Source organism: Esox lucius, chromosome 3 (assembly GCF_011004845.1).
Source record: "Esox lucius isolate fEsoLuc1 chromosome 3, fEsoLuc1.pri, whole genome shotgun sequence".
Taxonomy (NCBI): Eukaryota; Metazoa; Chordata; class Actinopteri; order Esociformes; family Esocidae; genus Esox; species Esox lucius.
In genome coordinates this window covers 22,782,853-22,806,667 of record NC_047571.1, presented here as the reverse complement: position 1 = coordinate 22,806,667, position 23,815 = coordinate 22,782,853, and the positions used below count along the sequence as shown (strand labels likewise).

The 23,815-nt window shown below is 44.4% G+C and overlaps 1 protein-coding gene across 9 annotated transcripts in view; it reads right to left on the bottom strand.

Annotated features, from left to right (window-relative positions):
• The window catches only part of arhgap12a (Rho GTPase activating protein 12a), a 48,971-nt gene extending 27,255 nt beyond the window's left edge, over window positions 1–21,716 (bottom strand). For 4 of the 9 annotated variants that reach the window (XM_029118647.2, XM_029118650.2, XM_029118652.2 and 1 more), the window contains exons 1-2: window positions 21,452–21,716; window positions 15,713–16,461 (exon numbers count right to left, since the gene is read on the bottom strand). In XM_029118647.2, coding sequence (XP_028974480.1) covers window positions 15,713–16,387 — 675 coding nt within the window. In that variant the 5' untranslated portion in view covers window positions 16,388–16,461; window positions 21,452–21,716. Of the gene's footprint in view, window positions 1–7,120; window positions 7,417–15,712; window positions 16,462–21,451 lie in introns of those variants that run through there. The other 5 variants (XM_029118653.2, XM_029118654.2, XM_029118656.2 and 2 more) reach the window with 2 other exon arrangements.
• Between the last annotated feature and the right edge of the window lie 2,099 nt (window positions 21,717–23,815).

Below are 23,815 nucleotides of genomic sequence, written 5' to 3'. Positions count from 1 at the left end.
AACACATTCCACTCTAAATTCATCTCTACCATTACTTTTATCATGACGGTAGCCCCTAAAACGGCTGAGGAAATCACATGTACTTTGTTAACAATTTAGCAGGTGCTCTTATCCACAGCGACTAATAGTAAAGACTGCATACACTGTCATACATGTACATGGATTTTACCATGATCTGGGAGATTTTCAAAGTTGGCCCTGTTAAGTGCTTTTTCAGGATTTTCCCCAGGACTTGTTTTGAAAACTCTTGGGTCTTCATAGTTTGTTTGTTTGGATATGCTCTCTTCTATGATCTGTGGTCTTGCAGAAACAGGTGGATTAAATATGAGACCATGTAACATTTTCATTTTAATATCAGATTGCAACATGCTGTCAAGTGACAACATTTCTAAATTTCGAGGTATCCCCTTAACTTAATCATTTAAGAAACACTAAATGCTCTGCAGTGGATTTGGTGCGCTAACTTAATAGAAAATCTAACTGGTCAGAAAAGTGATTAGGTGAACCTGATTTTAAAAAAGTAACAAACAATACTGTTACTGAATCATCTGTATTGTGCAAATTGGATCAACATAAAAAAAAGACAGGAAGCACCCGTTGGTTCTCCTTGCGCACATTTCACTGACAACATCTCAACCACCCCGCGGACTTTGAATACCTTTAAGTCTTTGCCGAAAGAAAGTTAGATAACCTTCATTACCGCGCCACATACAAAAATAAGCCAATACATTATTCTTACTCAACTGGTTAGGAAGATCTATGTCAGAGACCAGAGAGTCCTAGCTTGTTTTTGTTTGCATGCCAAACCAGAAATACAGGTTTCGCAGGCATTCTGAAAGGAAAGAAAACGGTTTTCTAAAGAGAGCTGGGATTTTTTACTTGTACGACTATGAATCAAATCATGTCCACTTTAAAATACCTAGTTCCTGGTTGCTTTACTGTAGACAATTTCTCTTACATTTTATCTCCGATAAATAAACCCACCCATCCTGAAAATACCACAAGGCCACAGCCCTCTGCTGTCCGCATCTAAAATGGCAACCCATTCCCAATATAGCGCATTATTTTTGACCAAGAGGAAAGTATGGCACAATATAGGGAACAAAGTGACCTTTGGAAAGCATGACTAAAGTAATGGTGGAACACAGCAGAGGGTACCTAATCTTTCCTTGTCTTGTCGCAGCCAGCCCTATATCCAGAATCCCAGCCTCCTGATGTATTACCCAGCAGTTAACAGCACAGACGGACGTGACAAGGTGAAAGAGAGGATGGCGCTAAGGGCAGGAACCGGAGAGCGTTGAGAGACGCTGACCCAGGCACCTCACCCTCTATTGCTGCGTCTCCAACTGTAGCCTGCTCCCTACTGCACTGTGTGAACATGGCCCAGAGGAGATGGAGGGCCGTTTGGGACTATGCTCCCAGTATCCCAGCCTCGGCCTGCTCTGTTATAACAAGCGCCTGGTAATCAGAAATTGTCTGAGGGGCCATGGTCCAGAGCGAGAGAGATGGAGGTCAGCAGATCACATGTCCAGGACACAACTCTCCTTAAATACCAACCCCATGTGCTACTGCAGATACAAGATGTCTGCCTGGGCATTTCCTCTGGTCTTTAGACTCACATGAATTCCAGGACAGAGGTATTGACATTATGAAGAAAGAAAATAAGTGACTTATCAAACAATCCTAGGAGCATAATAAGCCACAAGTAGATCACTCCTAAATAATACCAATTGTCATCACAACTGTGGTTATTTGCATTTTTAAACACCCTAAATGAACCACACATGGGCAAATCATCCCTTTAAGACTGCTAAATGATTGCTAAATGAACCATACCAAATGATGTAGCATGAAATGACAACCAAAATGTTGGACATTCTGAAATTAAAATAAAGGAATAGGCGGAATAGTGTCAGAGGTTTAGCGCATTGTAGTTGTGGCATGCTTGATGGGTAAATGGGTAAGTGGACGACTATAAATCAGGTCTCTGGTAGTGGACGACTGTAAATCAGGTCTCTGGTAACGGACTACTCTAAATCAGGTCTCTGGTAACGGACTACTCTAAATCAGGTCTCTGGTAGCGGACGACTCTAAATCAGGTCTCTGGTAGTGGACGACTCTAAATCAGGTCTCTGGTAGTGGACTACTGTAAATTAGGTCTCTGGTAACGGACTACTGTAAATTAGGTCTCTGGTAGTGCACTTTATAGCGAACAGGGTACCACACTGCATACAGAAATACTCAACCAACACCAGGTCTAATTTGAATTAACAGCTAGCTCCAACAACGTCTACGCCTTCCTTTCTCCTTTTCCCTCCATCCTTTCCAATGGGACGTTTCTGCTGAGCTCCTCTACTTCTGGTCCTCAGGGCGGTGCTGAGAGACAGCCAGCCTAAACGACAGTCATTTGTATAGCAGTTACCACCGCTCTCTGAAGAGAAAACTCAAATTGTTTGTGAAAGGAATGGTTGGCTGTTGTTTTCTCCATGTCCATTGGTTTATTGAGCAATTGATTAATGGTCCATGGCCTTGAAATAACTGCAGTGCTACCAGAATCTCTACATGCTCTGCATATCCTCTCACTACACACCACTATCCTGCAGCTTTAAGGGCCTCTGCTAAGGATGTAGAATTGCTTTAGTCTACCTTGTTAAGGAGGGGCTGCTATTAGCTACAGATTTACTGTATTCTGTCCCCAGTTTGTCCACCACTTGCAATACGGATGCTACAAAGCAAAATTCACAGCAATGAGTGTGTAGGGAGCACAGTGTTTTTTGGTAACCAGGGATACTTGTGTTCTCCCTTAGTCTCCTGTAACACACAGAGGTGTGTTGTTATAACATGTTATCAGTGCCACCCGTAACAAGGCAGAGGTGTGTTGTTATAACATGTTATCAGTGCCACCTGTAACAAGGCAGAGGTGTGTTGTTATAACATGTTATCAGTGCCACCTGTAACAAGGCAGAGGTGTGTTGTTATAACAGGTTATCAGTGCTACCCGTAACAAGGCAGAGGTGTGTTGTTATAACATGTTATCAGTGCCACCTGTTAAAAGGCATAGGTGTGTTGTTATAACATGTCATCAGTGCCACCTGTAAAAAGGCAGAGGTGTGTTATAACATGTCATCAGTGCCTCCTGTAAAAACGCAGAGGTGTGTTGTTATAACATGTTATTAGTGCCTCCTGTAACAAAGCAGAGGTGTGTTGTTATAACATGTTATTAGTGCCTCCTGTAAAAAGGCAGAGGTGTGTTGTTATAACATGTTATTAGTGCCTCCTGTAAAAAGGCAGAGGTGTGTTGTTATAACGTGCCTGAGGATAGGGAGGACGGAGAACATGCTCTTTCTGTGGCTAAGGGAAATGAAAATGTTCACTCACTTTCTTCCCTGAGAAGATGGGGACAGGTTGATACATGATGCAGTTTAGGACAGGGAGAAGAGGAGTGTGAAATGGGTCATGTAGGCAGGGAAAGTGTGGGAGAGTAGACGGGAGAGTGAGAGCAAAAGAAAGCAAGAGCAACAGCAAAAATGGGCGAGAGAGAGCGAGAGCGCGTGACCAAGCTGTACTAACTGTAGATTGGGGAAGTGGAACAGCAGAGCAGGGCTGGCCTGTTTTCTGGAAGCTCAGGCAGGCTGTTTAAAATAGGGCCTGTTCTGTGGATATGATCAATGACTCTCTCAGGTGATGTGTGACATGGGGCTGCAGGCTAACCCACATCAGCCAGCACAAAGAAGTTGTTGATATAGGCAGAGGCTGCACTGCGGACAGACCTGGCTTCACTGCGGACAGACCTGGCTTCACTGCGGACAGACCTGGCTTCACTGCGGACAGACCTGGCTTCACTGCGGACAGACCAACTTTCCCGCACTACAGACAGACTATCACACAGTTCAGTGCATCTCAACAAGACTGTGTTCTAAAGAAGTGGGATTGGTAGCAAAAGGTTCAGAGGAATCAGGACGACCCGAATGAACAGTGTGTGGTCCAGTAACACCATCCAAGATTCACACAGACCAATAACATGAGGAGAAAACAGAAGGCAAGACTAATAAAATAGTCTAATCTGAAGTCATCCCCTGACAGTCAGGGGTACGAAGGTATGAAGACATGACCAGGAGGAACCTGACAAATAGCTAGCAGACACAGACCAGCCACTGCCTGATATTAACCAACGAGACAGGAGGCACTTCTTGAGAGTAAACCAATGAGACACAAGACACAAACCAGTCACCTCCTGACTGTGATGTCAGCACTCTGACGCCAAGCTGTTCACCGAACAGACACTCAGGAGTCAGAGCACAATGTCACACTCACTTCTAGGCTATTTTAGCTTCCAGGCCAGTTATTGATTCAGCGACGTCCATGACATTCAGTGTCATGATGTGATCTTGTAGTACTGTAAGCCTGTTAACCCCTTGTGCCCCCTTAAGTCTGCCTCCGTCAGGACAGGCTGCAGTGGGGTCGAGGGCGGTCAGCTTCAGGGGAAACTCTTTTCCTACGGTTAAGAGAAGTTTAGTCTCATCAGACACAACAGCTGGAGTCACAGGGTGGGTCACTGTAACGGCCCCACCGAGGAATATCATTCTCTGGTTGAGTCCCAAATGGGACATGTTTTACACACGTAGCACCGTCCATGACTAGGGCCCTAGTGAACCAATGCAGCATTTAGGAAGTAGGACGCCATTTTGGACACGGGTTCTGGGCAGAGGGTCGAGTGAATGAATGCCATGCGTCAAGCGGGAGCGTTGATACACCCGCATAAGGTCACAGGGGACCGATATGACAGCGTATACGCCGTGACCTAAGGCTCTGCCATAGCAATGACCGGCCACAAGATGATAGGTTGTGACTGTGACCTTCAGTGTACATTGTGAGAGTCTTCACTTGAAACTGGTAAAGACTTTGATTCACAGAGATGACAGATAATCATACACAATCATATGAAGACGCTGAGCCCTACGGCTCCTCTTCCCAGTAACCTGACCCTAGCAGGGAGTGTTTGCTTGCCACTGTGCATCACCTCTTGTTGTTGCTACCTGTTCGGATTGTCAGTGCAGGGTGTCTGTATGAGCACTTTGTGACAACTGCTAACATAAAAAGGGCTTTATGAAACAAATTTGATTGAAAATCTGATTGATGAGGAGTCCCCAGAACACTATATTCCAATGGCACACTATCGCTACAGATTGGAAGGTGGGTACATTTATGCTGCCAACAGCCCATTCAAAACATGCTCTGTTAGGTTGTGGTGTAGTACAGAACGGGTTTTCAAGTTCCCGGAGCTATCCTGAGACAATCAATGCATTGTAGCAGGTCTCATTTTCCTGCTGGAAGTTTCCATGTGACAAAGGAGAAACTGTAGCAATGAGTGGACACTCCTGGTGAGCAGCAAATGTCCAGACAGCCTGACATACAAACGTCGCTCAACAGTAACTGAAGGACTCAGCGCCCACTTCACATAGCAGGTTTGTCAAAAATGTCCCCAAATGAGATGTGTCCCTAACAAACTGATCAATACGTACATGGACAGTACCTTTACAAAGAACTTAGACCCATCCACTTTCTCCACATTCTGTTGTGCCACAGAGTTAATTTATAATGGCACAAGCTACACACAGTACCTCATAATGACAAAGCAAAAACCAACAATCCCAATCTGGTTATGTTCTGATTAAATAGTACTTTAGAAGTCCCCAAAACTATACATGCTTGCAGCAGCAAAGACTATCACCAATGCATCCAGGATAATAAGATAAGCAACCACAAACTCAGAGCTGAAACATACTGTATCAATAATAAAACACTCAGATTTTTCACTGCAGTCACATGTCTCTTCTCCTATGCAACAATATACAAATCCCAAATCCACAAAGCAATATTACAGAATCCAGGGCCCCCCTCCCCTCCCCTCCCCTCCCCGCTCAGCCCTGTTTCCCCAGTTATTCTCACCAGCCAGCTGTCCAAACAAATGTTACATAGCCTCAGCCCTCCCCCTTACGTAATATAGCATGGCAAGTGCTTAGCGCATCCACACACACACACACACACACACACACACACACACACACACACACACACACCCTCTTAGCTAAGCCACCGACCCGTGGCATTACATATGATCATCCCTCTAGATCAAACCGTGACTTTCAGAATCCTAGTCAGTCTCTCAATTATCTTTCAAGGAATCCAACAGACAGCGGTGATTGCGACATTCAGGCAAACAAAGGGGCTTTTCTGTACTGTGCAGGTTTAAGCCCAACACATCCACCCGATTATTTGTGTCCTGTATATGTTGTGTGTGCGTGCGTGCACTGTGTGGGCATGTAGGGTATGTTTACTCTTAGTTGATGTGCGTGTGTGCGTGCACAGCAGTGTGTGTGTGTGTGTGTGTGTGCGCGTGTGAGTGCGCACATGCAACGCATCGGTATGAAGCAAAATGAGTATGCAATGCCTGTATGTACAGCAGTACCGAGCTCAAAGTTATCAGACAGGCTTACAGAGGTTACGCGTAATAACATGGTATTATATGACGCTAATGAAGTATTCTAAAGTACTGCAGCCCATTACCAGATCATGGTCTATTGCTCACAGAGCAGAGAATACAGTGTCATCCATAAGCCCCAGCCGCTTGTAGTGCATCCGCTTGGTTTGTGATTAACCACAGTTAACTGCACCGACTAAAAGTCACTCGGAATAAACCGGTCTGCCGGAAGATGAAACATTTACAAGTTATATGAGGGCTGTATTGAGTCAGCACATTATGAAGATTGAATGTGCTTCTCTTTGTTATATATGTTTGGTCGACTGGTCGTGCTTTAAAGACAATCAATTGGTCAATCAATACAACTCGAGTGTCCCCAGGAGGAGGATTTGATTTACAGACAGTGGTAATATAATATACACAGCATAAAAGAAAGGGGCCAGAAATAGATGACTAACTTGCTAGCATGACCAGTATGTAGGACTGTATGTCAGAATGCATTGCTCTCCGTCACTCTTTCAAATGTACCCACGTAGTGAAAACATATCAAATGTGTATACGAGTTGCTTTCTCAGTGAAGTGAGTGATGGTCACCTGGATGCTCGTGTGTGAGAGCGTGTGTGAATCCGGCAGTCTTACCGTGATTGTCTCGTCGGTCGGGTACATGGCGTCCCTGTTTCTGGAGTGGTGCCTCGTTCTATCCTGTGGACCTAATGCAGAGGCGCTGGAGAGACCCAAAACACAGCCCACCTCCTCCCCCTCCCGGCCACTGACTGGCTCACTATCACAGAGGCACGTTGGACGGACGGCGCTGCCTGCGCCGGGGACGGACAAACACACGGACCAACACATTTACAGGGACAGACGCGCAACGCCACGCTGTCCTCTCGGTGCTCCAGCTGTCCTCGATAAACGCTGAGCGCGGCACAGCCAGTCCCGCCGGATACAATACCGTGGCCCCTCCGCGCTCCCCTCCCTCCCCCACGCGCACATAAACAGACACATATCCAGTTGAAGCTCACAGAGGGATTGAGAAAAGCTTCACGTAAGACGGAGCTCAGTGTTGCCCCCCCCCCCCCCCCCCCCGTATTTGCAGACCTCCAGGCAGAGGTGCCTGTTTCTGTGTGTTTGTGGGCATGGTTTACTAGACGGCTGGGGACAAAAGGTCAGCACAAGTCAGGGGATGGTAAGTAGAACATGACAAATTGATTTCCTGGCTTTGGGGTTAGGTTTAGGGTGAAATTAGATGAAGTTAAGGTGTAAAAGGTTAGGTTACTGAAGTTAAGGTTAGGGTTATGGTTAAGTTTGGGGAACATGGAACATTTGTTTTTGTCTCTCCAAAAGGTTAGTAATATTAGACTATGTAAATGCAACAGTGTGTGTAACTGGTTGAGGAGGGGGCAAGGATTTCTCCCATTAAATTATGAATTCCTCCCAACTGTTTGGTGGATGGAAGCAGTGACCATTAGACATGTGGAATGGCTGAGGTGGCTTCCAGGAACAGACTTCTGGTATTTCTGTTGATGTGTTTGTTTTGTTCACCATATAGGTATCTAGTCTCATTTCATTTCTACTCACTCAATGCTGCAAAGAGTTTCCCTCCCAGAATCATAAAGAAATCAGCAGACAACATGGAATACAAGCCCCAGGATTTCCAGAAAAATACAGGGTATTTTGAAAAATAATAGGAGTTTTGCAACACTGTATAACCACAAGAATCAGGGGTTTGGCAGAAGGCAACACTGGACAGAGGTGCCTTGTCTCATCATGGTCTAGCAACTCCTCATGGGAGGTCAAGTGCCTGTGAGTTAATCATGAAAGTTGGCCAGAAAAGGCGCTCTTTTCCATGTACACTCACCTAAAGGATTATTAGGAACACCTGTTCAATTTCTCATTAATGCAATTATCTAATCAACCAATCACATGGCAGTTGCTTCAATGCATTTAGGGGTGTGGTCCTGGTCAAGACAATCTCCTGAACTCCAAACTGAATGTCAGAATGGGAAAGAAAGGTGATTTAAGCAATTTTGAGCGTGGCATGGTTGTTGGTGCCAGACGGGCCGGTCTGAGTATTTCACAATCTGCTCAGTTACTGGGATTTTCACGCACAACAATTTTTTGGGTTTACAAAGAATGGTGTGAAAAGTGAAAAACATCCAGTATGCGGCAGTCCTGTGGGCAAAAATGCCTTGTTGATGCTAGAGGTCAGAGGAGAATGGGCCGACTGATTCAAGCTGATAGAAGAGCAATTTTGACTGAAATAACCACTCGTTACAACCGAGGTATGCAGCAAAGCATTTGTGAAGCCACAACACGCACAAACTTGAGGCGGATGGGCTTCAACAGCAGAAGACCCCACCAGGTACCACTCATCTCCTCTACAAATAGGAAAGAGAGGCTACAATTTGCACGAGCTCACCAAAATTGGACAGTTGAAGACTGGAAGAATGTTGCCTGGTCTGATGAGTTTCAATTTCTGTTGAGACATTCAGATGGTAGAGTCAGAATTTGGCATAAACAGAATGAGAACATGGATCCATCATGCCTTGTTACCACTGTGCAGGCTGGTGGTGGTGGTGTAATGGTGTGGGGGATGTTTTCTTGGCACACTTGAGGCCCCTTAGTGCCAATTGGGCACCCTTTATGACCACCATGTACCCATCCTCTGATGGCTACTTCCAGCAGGATAATGCACCATGTCACAAAATTGGTTTCTTGAACATGACAATGAGTTCACTGTACTGAAATGGCCCCCACAGTCACCAGAACTCAACTCAATAGAGCATCTTTGGGATGTGGTGGAATGGGAGCTTCGTGCCCTGGATGTGCATCCCACAAATCTCCATCAACTGCAAGATGCTATCCTATCAATATGGGCCAACATTTCTAAAGAATGCTTTCAGCACCTTGTTGAATCAATGCCACGTAGAATTAAGGCAGTTCTGAAGGCGAAAGGGGGTCAAACATAGTATTAGTATGGTGTTCCTAATAATCCTTTAGGTGAGTGTATACCTCCAACTTTTTAAAAGAGGAGTGTAAGGAGAAGCCAAACAGCTAGGTGAGATGAACACATCATGATAATTTTATCTCCAAAACTCGCTGCGGAATAGCCAGAATGTGAAATCAAGTAATTAGGTGTCAAGGAAAATGAGGTAAAAAAGTTTTCGCTTTCCTTTATTAATTTGAAAGAAAATGACTGGTAGATGTAAATTACCCGCATGCCCATTCCTACATCAAAACAATGCTTTCACATTAGTTAGAAGTGGTGAAAAATAGCACACTTTGCAACGAAAGACGGATAATAGCTAATAGTGAGGGAGCAAAGCTCATGAGCCCAGCCCCTACTAAGCCCAGCCCCTACTAAGCCCAGCCCCTTCTAAGCCCAGCCCCTTCTAAGCCCAGCCCCTTCTAAGCCCAGCCCCTTCTAAGCCCAGCCCCTACTAAGCCCAGCCCCTTCTAAGCCCAGCCCCTTCTAAGCCCAGCCCCTACTAAGCCCAGCCCCTACTAAGCCCAGCCCCTACTAAGCCCAGCCCCTACTAAGCCCAGCCCCTACTAAGCCCAGCCCATTTGGTCTCTTCTCCAAGAGCCAGAGATAGAACGTTAGAGACAGAAAGAAACACGAAGGCAAATGGAGGGAGAAAAGACACAGTAAGAAAAAGAGTGAAAGACAGACGAGAGAGGAAGAAAGATTGAGGGAGATCTAAAAACAGGAAGAAACAAAGACAAAGATAGGAAGAAAAAAAAAGACAGTATGAAAGAGAGCGAGCGAGCGAGAGAAAGGGAGTGTGTGAGAGAACCCAGCAGTGCTCCTGTGTTCTCCCAGGTAGAACACGCCCCTGCTCCTTCAAGACTCCTCAGAGGAGAGAGAACAGCCCACAGTCCCACCTCTACATTACCGGACATGACTCACTTCTAACAGAAGGCCTAGGCTGAAGAGCTGCCGGAGCCAAACCCAACGGATCAGGGCATTAGCAGGAGAGCTTTGTCTTTCAGGCTGTGTTGATACAGGCAGCCCAAGAGAATTATGTGTTACTTCAATTGGTACTTAGGACCAGTCAGATGAGCACTGAAATGATCTGAGGAGACTAGATAAGATATCAGTATTTGACTTCAAGAATCTTTGTGAATACAGACTCCGGTCATTCCAGCAGTAGGAAACAGTCTGATCCATACCCCTCTAGAAGGCCCCATTTGCCCCGGCCCGGCAACCATGTCAAATTGTAAGCACATTAAAAACAGAACGAACAGCGTGACCACAGCTGCTCCAAGCCAACGTCTCACACCCCTGACCTTAAGCCGGGGGTTCGGTCACTGGGACTGTTAGTTCTGCACCATTCCCTCGGTCCTGAGGTGAAACGTGTGCGTTTCATTAATCACGAGGACAGTTTCAGCAATGCAGACCGAGAGCTGATTAAAATGTTTATTAGAGCTGCCAGCCCGGGGAGAGGAAGCAGAGTGCTTGAAGACAAGGCCACAGTAAACAAGCTGTCCCCCACAAATGGAGCAACACCCCTCCCACGGACCAATCAGTGTAATTGAATAAGATGACAGATCTCGCATCATTCTCACAACATTGTTTGACGAGGTTCTCATTCAGTCATTTCACGGCCCAGAGAAACAGAATGTGAGATTGAGAATGGTTCAAAGAGGCTGGCATAACTCCCGCCTGTTCAGCCAAAATGGTGCCAGTGGCGTCTGTTATAGACCAGGAAAAGCAAGACTAAGAATGAGTGAGACAAACAGATCAAAAGATATAAACGTGTCGATTACTGTTTCACTGTGTGGTTGAAATTAACGTTCTTTCATAGTGTTGATAATGTTTATTCTTGACAGTGACATTTGTACCAAAGTTGTTACTAAGCCAACTTAACTAGTGACACCAGGTGACCACTAGAAACATTGAGCAACATGCCTACCTGTTCATCTGTATGTCCTTTGAAGTCCTCCAAGGACACCTGGTTATGAAGTTAAGTTACCAACTGTCTGAGTAATGAAAGGGCTGTTGCATTGCTTAGGGTCATGTACAGATTAAGGTCTAGCAATTTTACATTCTGAAACAAAATATATTATCATGGAAACAGGCACGAGTCTTCTTGTTAAGCATATTATTCATGCCATATAGGGTGCAAAATACCTAACAAATAGAGCCCAATTGTTAGGCAATCCAGACATCCAGAAAGATTCTTGAGATCACAAAGGTAATAAAACAAAACATGTGAATTATCCAACCAGGATTCCTGCAAGTGCTTGAGATTTTGTGAAGGTAAAAAGTCTCCAACACTATTCGAAGGAAAAGGAAAGTCCTTATTCAAAGTAGTTCAATGTTATTGGAAAACAATAAGCCCAAAGGATATTTTAAAAGAATTGGTAGCCATGGGCGAATCGATAATGGGCACTGATGCAGCAAATTAAGAAAAACTATGAGACCATGACAATGACTTTAGATGAGGTTGATTTTATGAAATAAACAATACAACATACTAAGATGACCTTTTGGATGAAGAACATAAAAAAAGGCTTAGTCCCTGGCAGGCAATATGAATTGACAGCTCATTCTTTCAGGCAAAGTGACAAAATGTTTCTCCCTGCTCATCAGCCAGACATCCAGGGTCAATGGCATCATTAACTTAATCCAGTACTGTGACACTTTAGAACACATAGTTGCCTCTGAACAGAAATTATATTATAAAGGTAACAAATACATATTCTACCAATTTAAACAATACATAATTGTTTCAAGACCCGCAGCAACTGCTTTATAATGCAACCCACATAGCTTCTCTTGGTTAAAATACAGTTCATGATTTACTTTTACCCAACGAAATGCCAATAGAAGGCAGCGTAAAAACTAGCAAGTCACCGTGAATGTTTCTTTGATAAAACTGCGACAATTCAATTTTGAACAAACCTCTGGTGTGCAAGCTGTGAGCTGAGTGACAATACGACAACGCTCACACCTGTCATCCGGGCCCTGCTTAATTGGGTTGCAACATGTTTTAGAAAGAAAAACTGAAAATCCTGCCATTCTTAGGGCGCAGAGGCTACAGAAGCGTTAGAATGCTACTACTATATTAATAATAACGAAACAGTGATTGAGCTGCCGCAGCTCGATGGATGACTTCTACAAAGGATTATCAGAATCCCGAGTTCATGGCGGTTTTTGAGGATGAATCTGGAGAGAATTTCTGAACACAACTGTGTGCAGTTCTAAGGAAAGTTGCAGCAATCCCTGCCTAAGCTCCCCAGTCCCTCCCGGCTCTGCATTGAAATGGGATATGAAAGAGGGAGAGAAAGAGTGTGTCCCAGATAGAGCCAATAGTGGATAGGGTGACATCTAGGATATATACCGCACTATATAGGGGAGAGTGTGTCACTTAGGACGCAGTCAGAGCGCTGATAAACTGTGTCACAGTTTTCCCTCAAATACAGCCGATTAAAGAGCTATCAGCTCTCTCACTAATCAAACGAGCTGAACGGGCCAGCTGGTTGATGCGCTGAAGGGCAGGCCTAAGAATACAACGTAAGACCAGTGATGATACAGTCTCTGGCCCACTCCTCCCTCTCTTCCTCTGCCCCTCTAACCTACAGAGGAAGCCCTCGCTTATGACAGGTGAGGGAGAATGTCCAAGCCTTGGCCCCTGAAGAAAATATGACAAATAAGAAACTGTACATTATAACCCCAATGAAACAGTGTTGTTGAAAACTTGTTTCTGATTAGCTAGAAGTGCACTTTAGAATAAGTATTAAAACCTGGTGTACTGGATAATATCCAGACCATACTTTTTACGGGGTAATAAAAACCAAAAAACACCAAAACAAATACATAGAAAAAAGCAGGACCAATCACAACGAACTAGCCTTGATTTGTTTTGCATAGACGTGTTTCTGGAGCATCTGCTGGCCTAGAACGCTGAGAAATCCCTTTTCACTCGTATTGTGCAGGTGGCGTGTAGGGTGATAGCAAAGGCTGTCTGCCCACTTCTGTCTGTCTTTGACCATCTTCTCGATGTTGACAGGGGGCATCAATTTCTTGTTGTTGCTTTCTCTTTGGGTTATTTCAGGCTGCGTATCTATGCAAGCACTTTGTGACAATTGCTGATTATAAGAAGAGATTAAAATTAAAATAAGATTACAATTATAATTATAAGAGATCAAATTAACCGGATGAATGTGGTCACTACAACCGGCAGATACATTCGTATAGTAGAAGCTATAGCACTTGTCATCTCGGGGCTGGATTTTCTACCCTCTTTGCACTTCTGGTTGGACGCTAACTGCATTTGTACTTGTACTTGTTCAATGACAATAGTGTTGAATCTAATCTCATGGTTGGCCTGGCTCTCTTCAGGTGTGCTCATTACCCAGACCCACTGGCACATGCCGGGTGTCACCCACTCCAGCGGCTTCCTGTTAAAGCTTTCATCCACTACAAAACCATGGTGACAGGCAGGGAGGCACGCAGACAGACAGGCAGGGAGGCACACAGACAGACAGGCAGGGAGGCACACAGACAGACAGGCAGGGAGGCACGCAGACAGACACGCAGGGAGGCACACAGACAGACAGGCAGGGAGGCACACAGACAGACAGGCAGGGAGGCACACAGACAGACAGGCAGGGAGGCACACAGACAGACAGGCAGGGAGGCACGCAGACAGACAGGCAGGGAGGCACGCAGACACCAAACAGTGCTGCTGCAGTTTCATCCAGTTTCATCCAGTCAGTAACTCAGTCACACGGCACCATCCTTTAAAAGACTGTCAAATGCACACCCGTGGGGGGACTGATCCTCCTCTGGTCTCTCCTGTGAGAGCAGAGCCCACCCACCCACCCACCCACCGACCCACCCACCCACCACAAGAGGACCACAAGCCTAAATCATAAACTAACAGACCGACTGGAGATCTGCTGAATGATTTGCCTCGGTGTTAGACAGAATATTCAATCAGATTTCTTTAAAGCCTTTTTTTACACAGCAGTCGACCAGTCCTCTTTACAGCACTTAACAGTAACCCAACTTAGAGCGTCCGCTGACTAAATAGCGCAGTAAGAGTAGCAAAGAGGGATTGGAGTGTTTTCTGGGGTAATTTCACTGGCTATTCACAGGGACTAGGATCTCCAACACCATTCTTTCAAATGACATTCGTTTTGGATAAAGGTCAAAGTCAAAACACATATATTATTATCTTGTTCTTTTTGGGTGGAGGGGATGGGTACCATGGCTGGAGCCTATGCATGACCCAATTCTTATTCAGTCAGAGGCTTCTTTGTTCCCCTGCAGACTTCAATAGAACCGATGGCAAGGGAACAAAGGCCCCACCAGTAAGGGCCTAGCGAGTATCCCAACTAGGACATTGTTCACGTTAAAGGGCAGTACTTCAGACCAGAATGCTCCAATCAGAAGTTGTGCCCTAGATCAGGAAAAGGGGGCCACTTTGGACGCAGACACTTAATAGAGCGAGGTGGCATGGCAACAAAGTCCCATCTAGTGAATAACAGCTAGCTAGCTCATAATCAGCCAGCCAAATCCCAACTCGCACTACAGAGACCATCAGGACTGGCCTTCACCAAATGGATCCAGGCGGAGGTTGTTTAAAAGCAGAAGATTATTTAGCGTTTATTTCTAATCGTATTTTGCATAGTTTAGGGCAGTGTACAGGACATTCCCACAAGTAGCAAGCTTACGATTAGAAACCATATTGTGCCCTAAACTAAGTTAGCCAAAGGCAATGACACCTAGATCAACTACAGGCAACCTATATAACTTACTATAACAACCCCCCCCCCCTCAAAAAACAGAAGTGTACAAGGCCAGTTTGAGTGTTTTCAGTCTTAGATCCAAAAAGTAATTGGCATCTTAAAAAGAACACAACAACATCAATACATGCGACTGTCAATTTCCAATAAAACTTTTGAAAGTAATCTTCTTGTACAGTAAGGAAGATTCAGAGACTTCAGCACCTACCCCATATGACCAACACGGTCCCTTACACTGGAAAACTAAAGTCCACACTCATACAGACCTCAACGATAACAAGGAGCATTGTCTCATTTGAAACATGTCGATTCGGTTTTGGGATGTTAACGATGACAGTAAAATAAGCTACCAAAAAGCAGGGCAGTTAAAAATACTGGAAGCTTTCCAGTGGGACAAAAAACAAAAAAAAAAGAAAACACGTGGAAAAGCTTCCACCCAAAACCGTAGATAAACGAAGAGATTTCCAATCATACCTGCAGGTGCTCTGTAGAGCTGCTGCTCAGCTCATCTCCGGAGGAGTCGTAGCGTCTCTCGGACCCTTCTGAGTCACAGTGTACCGCGGCCATGTCAATATCCAGGGGGTCCCTGCGGAGCTCAGGGGAGGAGGCGCGGGCCCGGGGCAGGGTGTCACAACCATGCGGATGGATAATCTCTACCGCAGCCTTGTCCAAATCCTTGAGGCTACCAGCGTCTCTACCAGGGTTTGGATGGGGATCCTTGTCCCGGCGTTGGCTCGGAGGGGTAAAAGTGCCAACCGGCAAGGCAGAGGGGGTGGGTGACGAGGGAGTGGGTCGGACGAAACTGGTCACGGTCAGGCTCTCGCTGGAGGCACTGGGCTTGACCTGGACCGAGTTTCCGCCGGTGACCCCCGCATGGTGACCCAGAGGCAGGGGCTTGGGAGGGGGCATGAGCGCCTTGCGGACCTCCCTGACATACTGCGCCGGGACGTAAAACGCCTTGGTGGCCTCGTCCTTCTTCACCTGCCACCAGTCCCCGTTGGTCTTCTTCACCAGCATGTAGCGCTCCCCCTGCTGGATGCAGATCTGGCGCTCCTTGGACTTGTACTGGTAGTCATACTCCACCTCGATGTAGACCTGGCCCGGGGCTATGGGCAGCTCCCGACCCCGGACGTCGCGCTCTGACGCCATCACGCTGGGAAACGCTGGCCCCGGAGCTCACCGCCACAGGGACGCCGTCTGGCTCAGCATGGCCCCGGGTGACGCTGGGAAGGAGGAGACACGTGGAGACATCAGAACCAGGACATTCATGCTCACGCAGCGGCTGCAAACTCCAGCGATAGACTCTCGGGGATCAGGAGGAAATAAACAAGAAACGTTGAATTCTAGATAATAGGTTTCTAGGCAAACAACACATATTGGATAGAAGAGGGGGACTGCTGATGACTGCCTGCTTATCCCATTTCTCAAATCTATGCAAGCTCAGTGAGAATTGTGCTCCTAGGCCTAGGAAGCTGACTAAGAGGTAGATAAGATTACACACACACACACACACACACAAATCCCATCCACAAGACTCTCTGGTGTTGCACATTGAGAGTTGTGCTGCTCATGGCTGAAGTAGATAAGATTAGAGGGAGTGAGCGAGTGACTGATACAACTCACATGTTCCTCTTTCACCAAATCCCACGCACGAACGCACGAACGCACGAACGCACGCGCTTCACATCTGAAGTACACTGCAGCTTCTTGTTCTGATTGCAGTCTACTCAATTTATACATACTTCGCTCCTGATGTCATCATGTCACACATTCCTGAGCTCAATGTTGCAATGCACTGGCCATCATGGAAAGTGACCGTTTGTAGCTGAACTGCTCCAGTGCATAATTAAGACAGACAGGCCAATTCAATTTGATAGATGTTTAAATAATTAAGCAGTATTATTAAGTACTTGAAATAATAGGGTATCCAGAGAAAAACAAAATAAAAGACATTGCAATGAACTTAAATGTACCTTGTTAAATCCCATTCTAGAGTCACACAACAGGTCCAGCAAAGTATTTCAGCTGGTCACAACAGGGGTGTATGATGGCATTTTTTACAAATAACGAAAAACAAAGGTGCACACATACATTAAGAAGCACAATTCACCTGTTGACATAGAGTTTTAATTGTGCTGACAACCACAACAATAAGGGACCATAACAGAGAGCTGATAACTGTATAAATGTCTATTGAAATGTCCTTCAGCCTTTTCAGGGATTACAAAATGATATACAGCTCCGGAGAAAATGAAGGGACCACTGCACCTTTTTTTTTTTCTTTCCTTTCCAGAAAAGTTGAAAAGGAAGGTTTTGAGTGAGGAACAGGGGGATTAAAATAAAGAGACCACTGCAAATTGAACACATCTGTTCCTCACGCAAAACTTTCCTTTTCATATTTTTTGGAAAGGAAAGAAAAAGGTGCAGTGGTCTCTTAATTTTTTCCAGAGCTGTATATGTTGCAACATACAATTATTTTTTCTTCAATAGGGAACATTCTTCTCTCCTTCGCAACCTCTTCTTATATCCTTACTGTACAAGAGAAAGTAACTGCACTCTGTTTTCTGTCAGCATACCTGGTCAAATAAGGCAATAAACTGCTCTAAAGGGAGCCAATGAAATCAGTTTGATATAATTTCAGAAAATCAGTTTACCATTTTCCCAGTTGTATTTTGCACGCGCATACACACACACACCCACACGCACACGCACACACTCTGGCCTTTGCATTTGCTCCATTAGCTTATGTCATCTGACAATCAAATGAGGGGAAGCAACATGCTGAACATTAATTTGACACAAATATTGTTAGATTTGGCCATAAGTTAGGATAAGTTATAAAAGCAATAGCTGAAAACGGGTGGGAACATTCCAATGCTGCATTGATAAGCGTGTGCCTGGAAGACTGCATTGTCTATGTGTACAATACATTTGTTTATTACATTGCAGCAAGACCTGGGCGAACTACGGGAAAACTGCACCCCCCCCCCCCCCACCTTCCAATTTGAGACATACACCAAACCATCCAAATTCAAATGATTTTGAATAGGCCTAATTACTGAGGACTTAAGAAAAGGGTCCACACAAGACCACAGTCACCTAAACCGCCATGTGTATTTATAACCTGGCTCCATTCAAGACACAAATGCCCAGAAACAGCCCACAGTGTGGCTCTAGAAACTGGTCTAAAACACCCCAAAAATGGGTACCAGTTGAGAGGCTGTGACATTAGACTACAGGCCTCTCATTGAAAGGTTGGATATTTGATTCCCAGTGATGTGATACCAAAGACTGTTATGCCTTTTATTGGGGGGGGGAAGCACTACAGCAACAAGAGATCCTGACTGTGAGCCAGTCTGGCTCAGACATGGCTTAGTTACTTATCATTTACAAAGGGGTCCTAAAGCTGAGCCTCGGCCACCAGGTCTGCTTGCTGTGGAAAATCTCTATAGCAGATGATGAGGATCTGTGTAGGCCGGCACAAATGACAAGGTGTATTGCTTTGCTGGTCTATTTTCAGGATATCTATGGTCTGCTGTGTGAGGCCAAAAGTTCTGCATGCCTTTAGTGGAAGAATGTTTTGCATAAGCCTTTTTTCCAGTAAAGAACATAATTCAGGTGACTGTGTTTAACAGAAAACTGAATGTGGATTGATTCTCACCCAGCAGCTCAGAGGGAGTGGGATTTAATCCTCTTAATAAATTGCCACAGATCACACATCACATCCTAGAGAAAGTGTCTCTCACTGCAGGCTGTAGGACACCTTCTGACATCTTCATCTGTTCCTAATCAACATTTGTCTGCCTTTATCGTGTTAGTTATATGGTGCGGCACTGGCAGGGTGCGGCACTGGGAGGGTGGGGCACTGGGAGGGTGCGGCACTGGGAGGGTGGGGCTGTTTCAACGTGTGTGCCTAGTCTGAGGAATTAGTTACAAGACGGTAGTCAGGTCATGTTAGGAATGACTCAGCGTCCCAAATGGAAACCATAGCCTACAGTGCTTTGGATCTGTACCCATTAGGAATCTCTTTATTTTTGCAAGAAATTTCTATTATTGGTTGATCTTCAACCAAATCAACCACAATTATTTGTATACTTCATTTATTTAATGAACTTCTCCAGCACCAGCAACGTACAGGGGTCCGGAGATCTAAGATGCTGCCTCTTATGCACGGATTTGAACCCAGCTCACTGATATTCTATCATCCCCTACTTTCCTGTCAAACAAAGTCTAGAAATGCCTGAAAGGTCACAGTCATTTGACAACTATTTACCGAGTGTATGGGGGCGACCACTTTTTCACAGGGGAATATTGGTGGCTGCGTAACAAACTATATATAGGCTATATTGCAAAACGTGCATAAGTTAACGCAGCACCCAATGCTGTGAACATCCTGTAATTGTTGATTAGCCTCTCACATTGTTCTAGAAGAATTGTGTGTACCACTTTTCAATGCAGAACTGCTTAAAAAGAAAAGTGAATTATGGTTTTGATCATGAACTTCCACTTTCACATCCCCTCCACAAAATGTCATTTCAATGGAGGTCCGGTCATTGACTAGACCATTCCAAAGCTTTAATATAAATTTAAGAAATTGCTTGTATGTTCTGGGTCATTGCCTTGCAGGATCATGTCCCAGTCGGGCTTCAGATTCCTTTGAGATTTTTCTCATACTAAGGAGAATTTTAAGATAATTATCTCCCTTTCTGATCGGTCACTGGGTGTGGCATAACTACTTGCATAAAAAAGGAATTAAGTACATAAATCCTGTGACTTTACTCACCAACCCTTTATTTGATATTCATTTTTGTTGTTTGAAGCTATGAAACATTGCAATGCAAAAAGACAATATTTAAAAGGGGACCAATACTTTTTCATGGCACAACACAGGTTACAGCATGTTTCATGACTTCTGACCACATCCCTGTCTTCATCGAATGACGAATTAGTTACATGGACTAGAACAGCCATTCTGTCCCATGTTATCAAGCCACTCTCGCTCCCTCACACAGAGATATAAACAAATAATCGATTGCAAGGATGGAACAACAACTTTTACTGGAAGTTATTTCATTTTAACCGGTGCTTAAGGCAATAATCAATGCCATAGCCCTACACCACCGCACTGATTGCGGAGTATGAAATGGCTTTATTTTATGGCTGAGTCCGGTTCACATGTATGATGGTGTGTGTTTGACTCCGACATACTTACTATTTCAGCAAAAAAAAAACTATTTGACGCACTTTCCAGCACAATAAAGCACTGCATGTCTGAAAATAAATCAAACAATGGCAGGCTTAATCATGTCCAAGAGCCAGAACGTGGTTTAATGTTCATGGGTAAGCTATGCAGTTATCCAATTAATTTTGTTTTGTACAATATCCATCATATCGACGTAATCTAAACAACTAAAATTGAAAATTATTTTGGTTTTTAAGTGCAGAAAACATTTTGAATCCTCCATTTCTTCCTCCCGGCGACTTGATTACTATTATTCTAACTTGTAAACAACGTTGAATCACTCTTCAAAATAAGGTAAACAAGGAAGACAAAAGCACCAGAGAAATAATTAAACCCCAAACCATTGATAATACCAGAGTCTAGATGCAAGAGAACATTGTCTAATAGATACTTTATAAATAACAACAAAGTCAGTGTTGCAAGTGGCTCCTCTGATGGATCAGTGTAGTTATTTGGTTGTACTAGCTGTTGCTAGCATGTAGAAACATGTCGAAAATCGACTTAGACCAGCTTCCTGGAATATTTCTGCCTCCTCTCACCCTAACTGTAAAGTGCCTCTGTGGTGTGGGAGCAGTGTGTAAGTAAGGTGTGACATTGAGCTGAAATAAGAATCCTTACTACCTGGTTTATGGCTGCTACGACCTAGCTAGGTACGCGTTCACCGTTTCCAACAGCGTTCACCTAGTTCCAGTGGGTAGTTAGTTCCAGTGGGTAGTTAGTTCCAGTGGGTAGTTAGTTCCAGTGGGTAGTTAGTTCCAGTGGGTAGTTAGTTTACTTGTCAACAACCCAAACATCAGAATGTCTCGTGCTGTCAAACTGCGAGTCAGAACTCGTAGATTTGTCATTCCAGGATAGGCGGTAAATTGTGGGAAGGTACAGACTTACTGCTAGCAAGCTGGAACATTAAACCAAATTATATATATGTCAATCTCATAGGTAAAGAAACAATTAGTATATAGTGACATAGTTACCTTTTATTCTGGCGGATATATTCCTTGTTTTGTGTGGGTAAAGCGCTTGTGAAGAGGGGAGTTATATTTCCAGAAAACTCTCGTCTTGTCTTTTATTTTTCTCTACTTCCCCGTCGACACACCGTGAACAGTCCGGAACAGTCACACCGCTACTAGCAAGGTAGCAAAACAGCACGGCACACTTTCTCCGCCTCGTTTCCACTTTTCCCTGACGTTAGTGCTCGCTCCCGCTTTTGCCTGCCTGCCAACTTTGCTACCTCTCAAGACAGCCAGCAACCTTGTTTCAGGGGAGAGTCGTGATGGAGTACTGGTGCCATCTTGTGGCAAGTAGGAAAATGTCTCCATACGCTTGGTTTCCATACGGATGTGACTGAACTATGGTTCGCTGACTCGGTGTTAAGAATCAATTCTCAGGCGTAAACGTAAACTTAAATGAACACCAAAAAGCATTGTTAGCACAAAGTTTCTTTTGTGGATGTGGAATCATCCGTTGTGGATATAGACTCTTACATTCTAAGAGGTAAGCAGGTAATACATTTGACTCCACCAGTCCAGGAAAAGAAGAAACCAGCCTAGTTTATCCGGCCCCCAATAAAATGTGAAAATCCTAGCTGTCCCCTCGAGAATCGAACCAGGGAGGCACACGTGAAAGGAATGGTCCTTTACAACTACGCCACCAAAATGCTCTAATGCAGAGCATTAGTATAGCCTCTTCACATTATATTATTTTCACTCATTAACAGCTAGCACGCAAAGTTTGAATATTTTGTTTGACACAATTAAATAGCATTAAACTGAGTAACGTCTCTTATTAATTTTACCTCCAACACAAATAGTATCTATAAACTGTATGACCTTTTCCACTGGCCGTTTTAAAAGCATATTAGCAAGTAATATGTTGCTAGACGCCATTATATTGTGTTAAATTGAGTAACGTTTCTTATTTAGTTTACCTCCACCACAAATAGCATCTATGAACTTTATGGCTTTGGCCACTGGCTGTTTTAACAGCTTATTAGCCACTCGTGAATGACATTGATACAATAACTACTGTATCAATATTGGTGACGATAACGGACTTTTTCGTCAAGTGAAAAGACGAGAGAATCGTGTAGCCAGCAAGGTTTTGTCTATCCTGAACAAATCCTATTTTGCCATTGGCCGTCTTAACAGCTAATTAGCCATTTTTGAATGACATAGGTGACTATAACAGACATCCAAAGTCTCCCGGAAGTTCCGGGAGTCTCCCGCATATTGATAGCGGCTCCCTGATGCCCGCAAATGAGTTAAAATATCCCGGAATTTAGAACGAGTGATCAAGGGCGCGCATGCAAGACAGAGACTGTTCTTCAAACCGTGTAGCGCGCACACGGCAGAGAGGGAGAGGGAGCGAGAGCGAGAGATCTTGCGTGTGTGTGTGGTAGTCTGCGTGTGTGCCTCATGAAGCGCATGTAATACAGAGAACATCCTGATTGGCCTGTTTCGGTGAATCAACCAATCAATTGTCATTGTGGGCGGGCTTTTATCTCTTCCCTCGAGTCCCGAACTGAATACTCAGTTCAGTATAGAAACAAGAGCGCCATGGCAGAGGGAGAGTGCCCCAAAAAACGCAAATATAAGGCACATTTTACGCAAGACTACACGAAAGTGTACCCCTGTCTTATAAGAGTAAAACATAATGACAGTCTTGCACGCTGTACAGTTTGCAAAAGCGACTTCAGCATTGCCCATGGTGGGTTAAATGATTGTAAAAGTCATATCATTGTCCTCCTTTTTATTGGGGGGGGGGGCGCTTCGGGATACCTCCCTGAAATGACCTTTTGCAGGTTGGGATGTCTGCGATAACTAGTGATGGCCATTCGAGGCATCATTCACGTTATTTTAGCAGCAGGATATTATGCTGACAGCACTGAGATTTTATTTATCTATAAGGCAATATAGTTAATCTAGTCGGTGAAAAAGAATAACATTAGAACAGACATTTAACATAAAATGTACAGACAAGATTGTTAACTATATTAACTTATATAGTTCAATGATGGCTTTTATTTTGAAAAAATAAATCTGATTTAGGATAATATCCTGCTGCTAAAAGAACGGTAATGAAGGCTCGAATGGCCATCAATAACGGTAACTGACTTTTTTTGTCAAGTGAAAAGACTAGAGAATCGTGAAGCCATCGAAGTGTTTGTCTATCCTGAACAAATCCCAACATCCACCAGAACCGTTTTATTTTAGGCTTCCTATTAAGTTGTAGCCAGCGAAGTTTTTTCAGTCCTGAACCTCAATGCGTTTTGACTCTTACGCGTCGAGCGCGGGACCTGTTGTTCTAGATTAAATGAAAATTAAATGAAGAGGAGGAGA